The 15,185-nt window shown below is 44.2% G+C and overlaps 2 protein-coding genes across 3 annotated transcripts; both read left to right on the top strand.

Annotated features, from left to right (window-relative positions):
- The first annotated feature begins 344 nt into the window (after positions 1 to 344).
- On the top strand, positions 345 to 4,817 carry LOC133888078 (GTP cyclohydrolase 1-like). 2 transcript variants are annotated; one of them, XM_062328190.1, is made up of 4 exons: positions 345 to 455; positions 563 to 835; positions 2,675 to 2,741; positions 3,159 to 4,817. In XM_062328190.1, exons 2-4 carry the CDS (start codon positions 665 to 667, stop codon positions 4,373 to 4,375), a joined length of 1,455 nt encoding a protein of 484 aa, XP_062184174.1. In that variant the 5' UTR covers positions 345 to 455; positions 563 to 664; the 3' UTR covers positions 4,376 to 4,817. The 2 variants fall into 2 exon arrangements, with proteins under 2 accessions (XP_062184174.1, XP_062184173.1); XM_062328189.1 differs by lacking the exon at positions 2,675 to 2,741 and having other exon boundaries at positions 348 to 455.
- A 4,590-nt stretch (positions 4,818 to 9,407) lies between these two features.
- LOC133887863 (flavanone 3-dioxygenase 1-like) lies at positions 9,408 to 13,422 on the top strand. The gene is made up of 3 exons (XM_062327855.1): positions 9,408 to 9,972; positions 12,092 to 12,520; positions 12,618 to 13,422. Exons 1-3 carry the CDS (start codon positions 9,592 to 9,594, stop codon positions 12,933 to 12,935), a joined length of 1,128 nt encoding a protein of 375 aa, XP_062183839.1. The 5' UTR covers positions 9,408 to 9,591; the 3' UTR covers positions 12,936 to 13,422.
- Positions 13,423 to 15,185: the final 1,763 nt, after the last annotated feature.

Raw genomic sequence — 15,185 nt, 5'->3', positions numbered from 1 at the left:
AAAAATCAATTTTTTTTTAAAAAAAGTTCAACTCAAGCCGCTAGTAGTTTTTATACGCCGTTTCACTCGAACTGCTAGCGCGAGCCCGTGGAACAGCATTTTCGAGCCGCAACCCGCCCGTCCTTTTAGATCCGCGGGACAGCGACCGGGCGCGCGCTTTTCTCCTAGCTGGCACCCTACCACGCTCACTGCCACTCGGTCCCACGGGCCATACTCCCATCCAATCGGCCATGCGCCACGCGGACACGGGCGGGTCCCTGTTTCTAATCCACCTACCGTGCCGCGGTGCCGTTTCGCTCACCTGGGGCCCACCCTCCTGTTATAAACCCAGCGGCGCTTCCCGTTTCTGGGCGGCCCATTCCGAAATTCCGAGAGTCCAAAAGAGGCGGCGGCGGCGATCCACACATCTCGAGGCGCGGTGGCCAACCACTCCCCATCCCTTCGTCGCCGCCGCGGTTCGGTTCGGTCCACCTATCTGTTCCCAGTTGCCCCGCACCCGCAGCCCCAGATTTATCTTTTGTTTTTCGTTTGGTATATTTTCGCGGCCGTCGCCTAATAATAGTCGTGCCGTGGGAAGCGGACGCCACCGCCATGGGAGCGCTCGAGGAGGCCCACCTCGCCGCCGCCGTGGCCGCCGCGTGCGCGTGCGAGGAGGAGGAGGAGGATGACCTCGAGCTGCTTGCCGCCGACGGCGAGGCGGCGTCGGCGTGGGACGACGACGCCATGGAGCCGGCGGTGCGCGCGCTGCTGGTGGGGCTCGGCGAGGACGAGCGCCGCGAGGGGCTGCGCCGGACGCCCAAGCGCGTCGCCAAGGCCTTCCGCGACGGCACCCGAGGTACCACGGCTGACCCCGCCTTCTCTCCTCCCGTCCCACCTGGGTTCGTGGATCCGTGCACCGTGCTTCTGTTTTGTGGAAACATGGCGACCTCTCCGATATGTGATCCGCATGTTGGTATGCTTGCTGTTGTGGAGTAGTGCACTGCGCCGCTGTATCCGCCATGCTATAGCTTTGTTGGTAGAGAACAACAACGCCATGTGGTATTTGGATACGTATGGTATTTGTTCGGATCTCGGAACGAAGGGTTGAGAATTCGGATGAACCTGGAATTATTCCCTGCCGAATTCTATCCCGGAAGGTAGTTCAGTCCAACTTAAACCGAGTGCAGTTTGGTGCGAGTGGTTGTTCCCACCTGTCATAATCATTGTGCTGGTATAGCTTTACTATTCTACTACTAGATTGTCACGCGCTTTTCGATTTCGTAATTGACAGGCTACGCTTTGAAGATTTAGCAACACCCCACCTAACAGCCTTTGACTTGAGCATACTGGCCAAAACATGTCATCACAAACGGGCACAAACATGCAGCACAAACGGTCACTACAATGAGCTTGTGCGATTGTGTTTACTGCAGTGTGAGAGAATGACAGTCATATTGCGAATTTAAAACATACACATAAAAGGACGTTAAATTTCTGCAATTTACCATTAAGGTTGTTGCTTAGTTATTAATACGCTTTGTCTCAGGCTGCAACACGGAGAAATTTTGTAATTAAGATTTAGGACAGTGATGTGTGGTTTGTCTGTTTATGTTACTGAATAGTCGTTGACCATTTACTGGATCCTTCCCAGACTCCTCCAATATGCCGAACCTCACCTCAGCCACCAGCTTATCCACTCTCATATCCATTTTCTTGTACTTAGCACAGCAGAACTTATCCCACAAACTACTGCGGTGATTGAACTCTAGTGTGCATCATTGATTCATGGCTGAAATGTAAAGTTTTGTCATTATAATTGGATATTTTCGACTCTGTGGTTGCATTACAATGACCCAATACTGGTTAGTAGAGTTTTTTTGAAATAAAAGTTATCTAGAATTATTTCCTAGTTAACATAGCTTTTCTTTATGAGTTATGACCAGCTGGGACTGGCAGTTACCATATTTTCAGGCATGTGGTTATCAATTCCTCTTACACTAACTTCTTTATTATTTTTGAAAGTATTCTTTATTTAAAAGGAACCTAAAGTTTATTATCAATTTACCAATTCATGAATTTGTGGAGGATTTTGGAATTGATGTACTGTACCTAAGAATCAACAAGAATATTTATAGATTCAGTCATTGAGTGGTCAGTACTCTAGATAGGCCTGGTGCAATTGAAAATTAAGTTCTAATATCATTCCTATGAGTGTTCTTTTGGCTACAGTTGAAAGAGCAAGCGCTCATTAGACAATGCCCCCCCCCTATGTTAAGCTATTTTCCCATTGGAAACATGAAACCTCTTGTGATGACAAAGAGAATTGTTGATATTCTGTTCTAGTACCATTGCCAGCCGTGGAACATCGTTTGGCTTATGTTTCGATTGCTGCTTGTTTCTTTAGGAAGGGGCACCATTTTTTTATTTGATTGTAGGAGTGTGAACTTACAAAATCAGTAATTTTGAACGCACAAGCCAAGGGTAGGGCTAGTGAGGTACTGACTTTTCTCGCAAATTGTGCACAGATGGAAATGCAATATGTCCAGTCTTTAAAATTACACTAGTGCTATAGGCCTTAGCTGCTAGGATTCTGTAGGTCTCTGCTTCTATGGTATTGTAGAACTTAATAAATTGCATTGAGTTAACAATTTAATCAACCTGATGTTATTCACTAATTTTCATCCTTGCTTTGTAGCTGATGAAAATCCAACCTTTTTGTTGGAATAATAAATCTTTCTTCTGCGATTTACCATTCTTCACATGTGAGTGATTGACATGTCAGTCTTCTATTCAACAGTTTTATGTTCATTTTGTTCGAAAATGACAAAGTTGAGCATGCGCTGTATTGCCCCAATATGACATACATCATGCTGGTTCTACTCTTAAAAATGATTTATGTGAAATCTGGATAATCTCATGCGACTCATGTGTAGAAGAGGTTGTCATAGTATTTTATTCAAGGAAGAAAACTGTTTATCCCATGGCTAGTGGCATCAAAGGAATATGTTTTCCTTTATCTTACACCAACTTTTTTTTACCTGGAACTGTAGGACCATCTCCTTTGACGCATATATTTTTACACCATCTCTTGTTTTAGTGAAGATGTTTGATGCTCTTACTCGTTGTCGCAACTTGTTGCTTGGCCCTAATTTGACATATAGCTAAAACTTCTCTTGCAGGTTACAGGCAAAAAGTAAAGGACATTGTGCAGGGTGCTCTGTTTCCAGAGGTTGGTGTCGACAAAAGGGCTGGCTCTGCTGGTGGAACTGGAGGGCAAGTTGTTGTTCGAGATATTGAACTTTTTTCGTACTGTGAGTCATGCTTGCTTCCATTCAGCATACAATGCCATGTTGGATATATGCCCTCCGGTGGAAGGGTGGTTGGGTTAAGCAAGCTTTCTAGAGTATCTGACGTCTTTGCCAAGAGGTTGCAAAACCCTCAAAGACTAGCTAATGAAATCTGTGGTGCACTGCATGCTAGCATTCAACCTGCTGGTGTGGCTGTTGCTCTGCAGTGCTGGCACATTCCTTTGCCAGAAAACTTGGAATGCAAGACTTTGCAAGGTTGGATCAGAACTTCACATTCATCTCGCTCTGGAGTTTTTGAGGGTGAGAACAACACTTTTTGGAATGACTTCGTGGCTCTTCTTAAGCTTAGGGGCGTTGACATGGAGATGGACAGCCATTCTGCCTCTCTATCTTGGTGCCCCTTGAGGTCTCATGAGGTCCCGTTCTCTAATGGGCACTGCAAGAAGAGCACAGCCAATGGCTCAATTTTGCCCAAATCAGTACCGACTCCCTCTAACATGGTTTCTGCTGTTAGCTCAATGCTCCTATCCCTTGGTGAGGACCCGCTCAGGAAAGAACTTTTAGGCACTCCTCAGCGTTACGTTCAGTGGCTAATGAAGTTCAGAGCATGTAATCTACAAGTAAATCTGAATGGCTTTACACTTAATAATGTTAGTGTATATGATAGGCCAGATGGAGACGCGGCTGATCACCGGACAATCCGTTCTGAGCTGCATTTGCCATTTTGTGCTCAATGTGAGCACCATCTTCTGCCCTTCTATGGAGTAGTGCACATTGGGTACTTTGACAATGGAAGCGGAGAAGGCATTGATCGGTCACATTTTCAGGCCTTGGTTCATTTCTATGGATGCAAGCTTCAAGTTCAAGAAAGGATGACAAGGCAGATAGCTGAAGCAGTTTATTCTGCTTCACACAATGGGGCCATAGTTGTTGTGGAGGCCAATCACATTTGCATGATATCAAGGGGAATAGAGAAAATCAGGAGCAACACCGCAACAATTGCAGTTTTGGGCCAGTTCTTGACCGACCCTTCTGCCAAGGCATGCTTCTTACAGAACGTTTTAGACACAGCTGATTCGGTGGTATGAATCTCATCAACAAAGGATACGTGATATTTAATTCCTTGTTGTCATTTCAGAAAAGCACTGAAAGAAAATTTATATGGTTGGGAGTTATTACTATCCAGTAATGGCAATGTTTGCCAATCTACTGGTCTTTTGTGATTCCATAGAAAACTCACGTTGCTTGATTGCTGCAATTTTTTGTCGCCTGGAAGATTGTACCAAGGATATCACAGGAAGCGCCAAAAGGGTTTTTGGTTCTCTCGTGTTGTACCATGACATTTATATGGCACATCAAATAAATAGTAATAGTTGCAGCTGTGCCGAGAAAGATAAACACTCAGATATGTTTCAAATGTTGTCAAATTGCCATATGTTCTTGCAATTTTGGAGATAAATTCAGTTTTGTTGTAGTATTGAATTTGCAGCTGTGCCAAGAAATATAGTTACTCGGATATGTTTTGATGGTTGTCGACTTGCCACATGTTGTTGCAATTTTGGTGAGATCATCCCAGTTTTTGTTGTAGTGTTAATTCGCAGCTGTGCCGAGAAAGAAAATTGCTCAGATATGTTTCTGTGGTTGCCGACTTGTTATAAGTTGTTGCATTATTTGTGAGATCATTCCAGCTTTTGTTGCAGTTTTGATTTTCGTTCTATAAAAAGCTCTACAGTACAGGGTGGTAGTGAGCTATATCTGAGTGTTTATAATCACGATGCTGGAAATATCACGTCATAGCCGATGCTAGATTCGCTTATAATCTCACAGTGTGTAGCATCACTCCTCTTCCGCCAGTTGGGACTCAAACCGGAATAAAAAAAAATCAACTCACCTGCTTGCATTCCCCGTCTCCTACTTCCCAAAGCCTGCACCATTATTTAACACCGGCGCAACTAGAGTAAAAATCTAAAATTAAACAACATACATAAGCATATTTATTAAAATAAATAATATATTATCGTATTTATAATTTTAACATTCGTATTCGCTACATCATTTACCGAAAATAAAATTTCGGTACACCGTACGTCAAAAAACTGCGAACCCAGTTATATTCGGCACATCGTATGCCGAATATGGTATTTGCCTGTCGTGCGGTCACTAATTGGCACACGGTCATATTTAACACACCGTGTGGCGAATACGGCACTGTAGCTCGTATTCGGCACATCGTGTACCGAATACGGGCTACAGTGCCGTATTCGTCACATCGTGTGTCGAATATGAGTTTTTTGACGTACGGTGTACCAAAAATATATTTTCGGTAAATGATACGTCAAATACGGATGCTAAATTTGTAAATACGATAATATATATTCTATTTCGATAAATACGTTTATGTATATTATCTAATTTTATATTTTTGCCGTGCAACTAGTTGCACCGAAGCAAGTAAAATTTTATCCAAGTAAGTGGCTGCAACGTTGAAGCATCGGTAGGACTCGGTGCCTGAAGCCCAAAAAACGTTTTGAAGCATCGGTTGAACAGTACACTGTGGGGGGCCTAAGGATACAAACTGCGAAAGCCACACTTGCCACGAGCTTTAGTTTGGCGGTTCGTTGCCGGTCGCCATCACCTGACTGCCTCGTACTGCACCGGACGGCACTGGCCAAATCTGTTACGGCCTGCGACTGGTTGGTGGATCACGCGAGTTCGGCCGCCACCATCCCCCTGCGCGCGCGCCGCCCCACCAACCGTTCAAACACCCGCGCCGCGCGCGCACCGAACCGCTCGTCCGCGCCGCGCGCGCACCGGGGCTGTTTGGTTAGGGGCGGGAGCCAAGCCAATTTTTAGGTGTGTCCTAACGAAGCTAGATCAAAATTTTATTTTATATCTTAAAAAAATTGATCAGCTAAATTTTTTCTATAATGTTTCTGTATAAATCTCGGATGGCTAAATAGTCCGTTAAATTTTTTACCGATCAAACTCTAATTTATTACTAAACCAAACGCTATTTTGATAATTAAAATTTAGCACTGTCTAAATTTTAGCTTAACCTGTTGAGACTAAAAATCAAACAGCCCACCGAATCCCCAGACGACGTGCGGGACGGAACTGCAACAGCTAGCCAGTTGCTATCTCCTCAACACGCACGGCACGTTGTATAAGCGCGTCTCTGTGCGAGAGCGCCGCGTCGCCCTCGGGCCTCGGCGCTGTCGCTGAGTGCGTGGTAGCTAAGTCGCTCACGGGTCACTGCTTGCGGATCGAGAGGGGTTTATATTGATTTCGACGCGGGCGACGATCTAATTTGATCTGTCTCCAGCGGTAACGGATGCGTACCCAAACTGGGTCGGCATCCTGAGCCCCTGAGGCACAGCGCGTCAGCCTACGTACCATGAATTTTATGCTGATAACAATTACGCTGGCCCATCGCGTCCTGTCGTTCATGTAAGCTGATAAGGCCAACTTCAGCAGCACCTGTATCCAGTGCTACAGTACTCCGCAAATACTGTAGCACTGGAAATTGCACTCCAGCATCTACTTGTCCAGTGCTAAATACTGTAGCACTGGAAATTGCACTCCAGCAGCTACCTTGTCCAGTGCTACAGTGCTCGCAGGGACTACAGTGGGCCCAGAGGCAGAAAACGCGTCGGTACTGTGGCAGTGCTGTACCAGCACTGTAGCAACACTGTTCGTAGAGGTTGTCAGTGGGCTCAGAGGGAGAAAAAAAGAGTAGTAGAAGATAGGAAATGAGGTAGCTGCTGGAGATGAAAAAATAATGTAATAGTGATAGAGGACGCTGTAATAGTGTTTTTAAGGATGAAAATTTAAGATAGCTGCTGGAGATGGTCTAACAAGTACATAGTACATCGCTACTGACTATCATATCACTCGTCTTTCGGATCTTTTGACCGAAGTCGGTCATCTTGTTATATGCGTGTTCATCAACCATAATATTCGTGGATTGTTACTGCTATAGAAATAATCATTACTATTAGTTAAAACAATATTACTATGGATAGTCGGACTGTCAGTGATAATCATTATCATAATAAATAGTAGTACTAATTTATAACGTAAATCAATAAAAATACAAGCTATCACTGTCGATTCTTGAACTGATTCTGCCGATTAATATATTTATCACTGTAGATTCCAGCTACGAACCGATAGTGATATTCAATTTATGAAAAAAAAATAGGTAGACAATAATTTAAATATTACTAATCTTCAGAATTACTAGTTTATATTTCACTAATATATAATTAAGTCACTAATAATTTCTAATCTATCACTGTACACAAAAACAAAAAGACATACATGTGCACGCAAAAGAACCCTAAACCCCTCGTGCGCGTCTACCGATCGGCCAACAATGACGAAGAAGTAGTCATCGCTGTCCTCGTCCTTTGTAGCGAAAATGACTCCATTAGACTATAATTATGATTTTGATGATTAATGATAATATAGTTAATGAGACTAATATGTTTGTTAAGAATGTATGTTAGTATGTCTCATGGATGCAGTACATGAAAAAGTTACCGTAACTGGGACAAAGTTGAACTGAATTGGAGTAGTCCTAGGAATACTTGCATCATCGGATAGTCCGGTGCTCTGGGTGTTTGAATTCACCGGAGTATATTTGTCAAATGATAGAGAGGCCTGAAGACCTCACCGGAAGATCCGGTGTTTGAGCAGAGTGCTCACCAGAGCAATTCTTCTAGAGAAGATAATGTGCTGAAGAATATGTCTCACCGGATAGTCTGGTGTTCAATGGGAGTTGCACCGAAGTATTTTCAGAGAAAAGAAGAAATAGCCAGATGGTCCGGTGTTGAGAATGACGAATGCATTGGAGCATACATCCGGTGATTGGATGCCGACCGGAGAATATTCTTTGTGGAGCTCCAACGTGGATTAGGAGTGATATTCATGTCATCAATAACACGAGAGAAATTTATTATGCCGAGTTTGCTTTCTCTACCTTATTTACGTTTATGCATTTATATTATTGCAATTTACCTTCTTAGATAGATTGCAAAGTGTTTTGATCGGTAGAGTAGACACACTAGATAAACCTAGAGCATATTTAAATAGAAATTGATATATATTTATTTTGTGTTATTTTTGAAGCTGAAATAGTTCTAAGTGTTCCAATTTACTTCCCTCTTAGGACGTCACTGATCCCTTCATCCTCCTCATCCGAGCTCCCAGGCCCCTCCGACTTCGGTTCATCGATGAAGTAGTACCAAACATTGTCCTCAGAGGAGGACCTTGTCGAACCACTGGAGTCCGAGGACCGCGCCTCGTCTGAGCTCTCCGACGAGGCCTTCGCCTCATCGTCAAACGACTGCGCAGGTGTGAGTGGTGTGGTCAAAGAAAGCGGCGATGGAGGCGGCGGTGGAATGGCCGAAGCGGGAGAAGAAGGTAGCGGATCCATCACGGCGGCAACGGTGATTGAAGGGAGAGGGTGAAAAAGATCGAGTGTGAGAGCGAGAGCGAGAACGAGTAAGATGAGTGATTGAGTGAGAGCGATCAAGTGAAAAATTAAAAGCATTCAAGATAAGCCAAGCAGGCGGATGTAGAAATTAGTACGATTTTCTGCTATCACTGCTGGTTTGTAAATACAACCGATAATAATAATCATTATTGCTATGAGTTATTAAATACATATCTTTTTATGAACTGGTATCAATATTGGTTCGTGTTAGTAATCGGCAGTGATAAGTTGTTATTGTCACCGTCAATTTATAATAAGAACTGATAATGATAATTACTGTCATTATTAAATCTTATTGGCTTAATTTTTTATATGCGTATTAAGCTTACGCTGATAATGATAATTACTATCACTATTAAATCTATTAAATCTTGTTAGCTCAATTTTTTATATAAATATTAAATTTACGAAACAATAATAATATTATCACTACCAGTTCAGTTCAGTAAATATAAAGATGTCTACGCAAGGAATCAGTGGCTTTTTACCTATGTGGAATGGTAGCTACCAGCTACCACGAGTTGGAGACTGAGCCTGAGTTCGGTTAGGCACAATGGGACTGGATACTACATATAGATAGTAGTATATTGATTGATGGAGTAGATATGCATGAGTCGCGTGGAGGTTAGCTCATTGTAGCTTGCGTGGTAGCTATCTGCAGGTCTCGTCTTCGGTTCAACCTCCACACCGTGCGCCTATATAACGCTACGTACTACTCAAGCAGCATACACTGTAAGATACGCCAGCCAGCCCAACACGTCCCGGAATACTAACCCAGCGCTGCACACGCATACAGTTCCAGTGCAGATGGCTCCGGTGAGCAGCGCAGTGACGTTCCTCCCGACGGCGGCGTCGGGCGAGACGACGCTGCGGCCGTCGTTCGTGCGCGAGGAGGACGAGCGGCCCAAGGTGGCGCACGACTGCTTTAGCGACGACGTACCGGTGGTGTCTCTCGAGGGCATCGACGACGTCGGCGGCGCGCGGAGGGCCGAGATCCGCGCGCGCGTGACCGCGGCGTGCGAGGACTGGGGCATCTTCCAGGTCGTGGACCACGGCGTGGACGCCGCGCTCGTGGCCGACATGGCGCGCCTGGCGCGCGAGTTCTTCGCGCTGCCGCCCGAGGAGAAGCTCCGCTTCGACATGTCCGGCGGCAAGAAGGGCGGATTCATCGTCTCCAGCCACCTCCAGGTACGTACGTGCGCACGCTGGAATGCACAGCATGTGCCGTGCATCGTTTAGACTGATCTAGAGGCACAGTTGCAGACGTACTTGGGCTCCTTAAACCACGCAAGCAAAGACTTGGAAGAGCTAGCTGCCACAAAAATTCATCAAACGTACGTTCTACTGCTATATATATATTCACGTATTAAGTGTGGCCAAACATTGCGTGATCATGCCCGCCAAATTAAATCAGATGAACACGCGAACTATATCATATAGCATGCACCAACGTATTGCGTAGGTGGCTAGCTAGCCACTGCTTCGCATGCTTCCCAGTTCAATTTACATCAGATATGGACACAGATCCTCTGCAGTTGTCACTGGCAACTGCAGAGAGCACTCCACAGCCCTTGGGTTTAGGGATGAAAACGGACGGGATAAATCCCGTTCCGTTCCGATCCGTTTTCTATATTTTCTCGTTCGTTTTCGATTCCGTTTTCGAGAGAAAATGTGAAAATGAAAACGGTTATGGGGTTTTTCCGACTATTTTCGGATTTTCCGTTTTTAATCTAGAATTTCCCGTTTTTCTAATTGAGATCAAACTTCACAAATCACAATGTAGCCCACATGCCAAGCCCGTCTGGTCAGTCCAAACATAACCTCTATCCCAAAGTTCAACCAGATCCCAGTGGTCCAGTCTCGGTCGGCTGTTGACCTACCGATGTTGTTCAAGCTCTTGCACCACTTATAATCCTAGTCTTTGTGTGATTGTATGTTATGTCGAGTACTCGAGTTACAACATGATAGTTGTTTTTCAGTTGATACTTATGTCATTATGTGGTTCATCTGTGTATGATATAAATTACTTTTGTTGGTGTGAATTAATTATGTGTCGCGTCGATGCTTGAAATCATTATTTTACGGATCGGTGTTCTCATTTTAAATTATCGGTTTCTGACTGATACCCGCATATTTATGTTCGGATTGGTTCGTTTTGATATCCCGACATTCCCGAGTTCGCACCCGTTTCCGGCTTTCCCGTTTTCGATTCCGTTTTCGAGAGAAAATGTGAAAATGAAAACGGTTAGGGGGTTTTCGCGACCGTTCCCGTTCGTTTTCATCCCTACTTGGTTGGGGATGGATGGATTGGATCAATCGATACAGTAACGCTACAGTACCTGATGCTACAGTATAGATTTGTGTCACAGTAGAATCAAACATTGTAGCTACAGTATCTGCAGTAAATAGTAATTAATTAATACAGAGAACTGTAGCAGCAGACTTATATTACTGTACAAACAGTAATCCTCTGCATTAATTGTCATTAATGCAGAGGATCCGTGTCCATCAGATATACCATCACCAATCTTTAAATTGTTGCGTTTCTTTGTCCTATGCCCAAACACACCGTATGCGCATCTAAGAAAACGAACAAAAAAAAAAGAGATTAGGGTGTCACAGGATATATATGTATCGACCTGTTGGCTCTGATGCATTAGCATGGATCCATATGCTTGATTTGGTAACTTTCTCAGTCAAACGGCTCCAAAGGGGAGGGATTAACGTTTTACTCTATGCATGTCTCGTGCGCCAAAAAGCGCAACATGTTGATTCTTATACAGATCTGGAACTGGGACAGACCGGAATTGACAATTGAACACCGGAGATCAGATGTGTCGTTGTTCAGCACATGCGTGAGAGGCAAAATCTGATAGTCTGTTGGATTAAAGATACTATTTAAATCACTTTATCGACTATATAACGAGACAAACGACAAAGCTTTACAGGTAAGTTTGAGCAGCCATATTGGCCTTATTTGGAATAAAAAAAATTAGTCACTATTTAAAATCATTGCATCCGAACTTAGATCAGATAGAAATAGTAGTGCTCCTGTTCATCATTCAAAAAATAAAATTTGAGATCGGAAAACAATCTCATTCGAAACTATTTAGTAATACTTTAGGAAAACAGCCCACTCGGTAGTTGCAAAACCGCTTGTGCTTACCATGACACTTAGAAACCTTGTGATTTTAGAGTTCTTTGAGATCAAGTGTAATCTTAGATATTTTTTTTAGATGGGTAATCTTAGAGTTGGTAACAAGTAACAATGGAATATCTACGAGCGCTAATGCAAAGCACCGTGCAGGGCGAGACGGTGAAGGACTGGCGGGAGATCGTGACCTACTTCTCATACCCTGTGAAGGCCCGTGACTACTCGAGGTGGCCCGACAAGCCGGCGGCGTGGCGCGCGGTGGTGGAGCAGTACAGCGAGAAGCTGATGGGCCTGACCTGCAAGCTCCTGGGCGTGCTCTCCGAGGCAATGGGCCTGGAGACGGACGCGCTCGCCAAGTCCTGCGTGGACATGGACCAGAAGGTTGTGGTCAACTTCTACCCCAAGTGCCCCCAGCCAGACCTCACGCTGGGCCTCAAACGCCACACCGACCCCGGCACCATCACGCTGCTGCTGCAGGACCTCGTCGGCGGCCTCCAGGCCACCCGCGATGGCGGCCGGACGTGGATCACCGTGCAGCCCGTAGAGGGAGCCTTCGTCGTCAACCTCGGCGACCATGGCCATGTGAGTTGATTGATTAGCTTGTAATGTGATTTGTGCGTAGGAAAGCATGCAGTTCAACTTCCTGATCGATGGATCGTTTTGGTTTGCGCGCGTGCAGTTCTTGAGCAACGGCAGGTTCAAGAACGCCGACCACCAGGCGGTGGTGAACTCCGAGTGCAGCCGGCTGTCGATCGCGACGTTCCAGAACCCGGCACCCGACGCGACGGTGTACCCGCTGGCCGTGCGGGAGGGCGAGGCGCCCATACTGGAAGAGCCCATCACCTTCTCGGAAATGTACCGGCGCAAGATGGTGCGCGACCTCGAGCTCGCCAAGCTCAAGAAGCAGGCCAAGGCCGAGAAGCAGCTGCAGCAGAGTGCCAAGAGCAAGGAGTTCGCCTCGCCAAAGGCCAAATCGCTCGACGAGATTCTTGCCTAACGCGATCGAACCATTGGTGCATGATACATAAGAATATTAACTGTGAGCGTGTAGTAATTAAGTGCTACGAAATAATGCGTCGCCGTGAAATAGAGGCACTTGTTAGCGTGCTTGTGCGGATTAATTGTATTTCATATGAATTCTGGGTGTGCAGTTTTCAGGACTGAGATGGTCACAGTGACAAGTTCAGTTGCCATTATTTTTTTCGAACTGACAGCAGGAGGTCTGCTGATTTTTTCGTAGAAGAAGCAGAAGGGAAAAGTACACAAGGTCCTTCCATATATGCCACCGGAAGTAGAGGACAATGCCATTGATCTTCCGACGAATGTGCGTGCCAATGGCCCTGTTTGCCTTTTGCCGCCACGCTCTGATGCTCTGAGCCTCATTAAGCTGCGGTAAGTGTGTTAAGCTGAACCACACCGTGATGGATGCCCAAGTTTCTCTTGTGAATGTGCAGTCCTTAAAAGTTGCCATTATTCATCGTAGGAAAGAGCTCGCACTTCTCCAAGAAACAGACCTCATGGTTTCTTTCAAGTATGTGAGAACAACTCGTAGGAAAGAGGTCTATTTCCTGGAGTATGTGATAACAAACTCGGAAAAACGCCCTGCTTTCAACCCGCCTTTATTTAGCTTCATGATTTCTTTTGAGTTATGGATTTACATTTACATGTGATGCACGACAGGCTCAACAGATCAATAGTTCTCCTAAAGTTTACCACAGCAGTAAGTAAATACAAAGGCCTATACGAGATAGTTGGGCCTAAGAGAAAGTATAACAAGTATTCAGTCAGTTACACCACTCAACTTGCTATCTTGCAGCACATCATGAAATCATCCGCATTCAATCAACCTGAAATCCCACAGGATTTCGACCGGGAACCTTGGATCGTCATCCGAACGATTTACGAGCAAATCGATAAAGAACTGTCACCCAAATCACAAGAATTCGAATCAGCAGCGAAGAACTAACCCTAAATTGCAGGAAAGTAAATACAAAACATAAAATAGATACAATAGATACAATTGACTAATGGATATGCAATCGGTCTCTACACCTCAACTATTTATAAAAGATGGTATGATCTTAACCCTATGAAATCAAATTAGGATTCTATTCCAACAAAAAAACACCTTGTTCGACCAAAATCACGAAAGAGATCCGAACAAATCTACGAATCTACTTCGATTCAGTTTCGGACTGAACACCAGATGATCCGATGAGAACAAACTCCAGAACACCAGACTATCCGACGAGTTCACTCAGCCGAAATTCTAAGACTCGGTCTTACACACACCGAATATTCCAACGTCATATATACTCACCGGAGTATGTTATCGGACCAATATTTGCAGAGAGCAACTTTTGACAAGAGAGTAAACATGTCTCGTTGGATGTTCCGGTGTACACCGGACTAATATTTGCATAGAACAAATTTTTTGCAAAGTTTTCCTTTTGAATTCACCAGATGATCCGGCGATCATCAAAGACCTCACAGGATAATTTTCACCAGAGAATATTTTTTGGGCTAAAAACCTTCTTCTTCTCACCGGATAGTCCGATGATACTCCGGAATCTCCACCGAACCATTTATTTCTGAGAACAAGTTTTCAACGCAAATTGACCTTCTACATACCGGATAGTCCGGCGTTTTCATCGAACCACTCGCCGGACTATTTTATACAGAGAGTATGATTTGCTGCACCAAATTCTCATCCCTCTCACCGAATAGTCCGACGTTCAATGAGCCTCTTACCGGACTATTTTTTCTAGAAAGTATATCTTCTGACCGAAATCGAATTATAAGCACGGAATAGTTCGACGATGACACGGTATTGATCACTGAATTATCCGGTGTAAAAAAAAATCTGACCGCGCTATTTTTTGCCATCAACACCCATCTGCAAAGAGACATGTTTGTTACCACGAGCCCAGAAGGATAATCAAGTACAAGTTCATTCAAAGGGAAATTTTCGGAACTAAGTGTGTATATATTGGTTATCTGAACTGTTCGTACATTTCGCACATTAATCTTAAAAATAAATTAAAGAAAAATACTAAAAATAGCAGATTTATAAATGTATACAGTCATATTCCGGTAGGATGTGGTAGTTTTATAGTTTTATCGGTCATACATTTTCGTGTTTTATATAATATGTAAATATTTTAGTTTTTTATGTGTTTATTCCGATAGGATAATCACACTTTCTGATTTTTACGTGTAAATGTTTCGATCTTTTATATGTTTATTT

Source organism: Phragmites australis, chromosome 13, assembly GCF_958298935.1.
Source record: "Phragmites australis chromosome 13, lpPhrAust1.1, whole genome shotgun sequence".
In the NCBI taxonomy this organism is placed as follows: Eukaryota; Viridiplantae; Streptophyta; class Magnoliopsida; order Poales; family Poaceae; genus Phragmites; species Phragmites australis.
Note: the sequence above shows the minus strand (reverse complement) of the source record. Positions and strands in the feature narration are given on the sequence as shown.

Excerpts from the sequence above, each read along its gene's own strand:
- LOC133888078 (XM_062328189.1), top strand. The coding sequence starts at position 592 with ATGGGAGCGCTCGAGGAGGCCCACCTCGCCGCCGCCGTGGCCGCCGCG. Across the intron at positions 836-3,158 it reads CTTCCGCGACGGCACCCGAG|GTTACAGGCAAAAAGTAAAG; the intron begins GTACCACGGCTG and ends CTTCTCTTGCAG.
- LOC133887863 (XM_062327855.1), top strand. The coding sequence starts at position 9,592 with ATGGCTCCGGTGAGCAGCGCAGTGACGTTCCTCCCGACGGCGGCGTCG. Across the intron at positions 9,973-12,091 it reads TCGTCTCCAGCCACCTCCAG|GGCGAGACGGTGAAGGACTG; the intron begins GTACGTACGTGC and ends AGCACCGTGCAG. Across the intron at positions 12,521-12,617 it reads ACCTCGGCGACCATGGCCAT|TTCTTGAGCAACGGCAGGTT; the intron begins GTGAGTTGATTG and ends GCGCGCGTGCAG.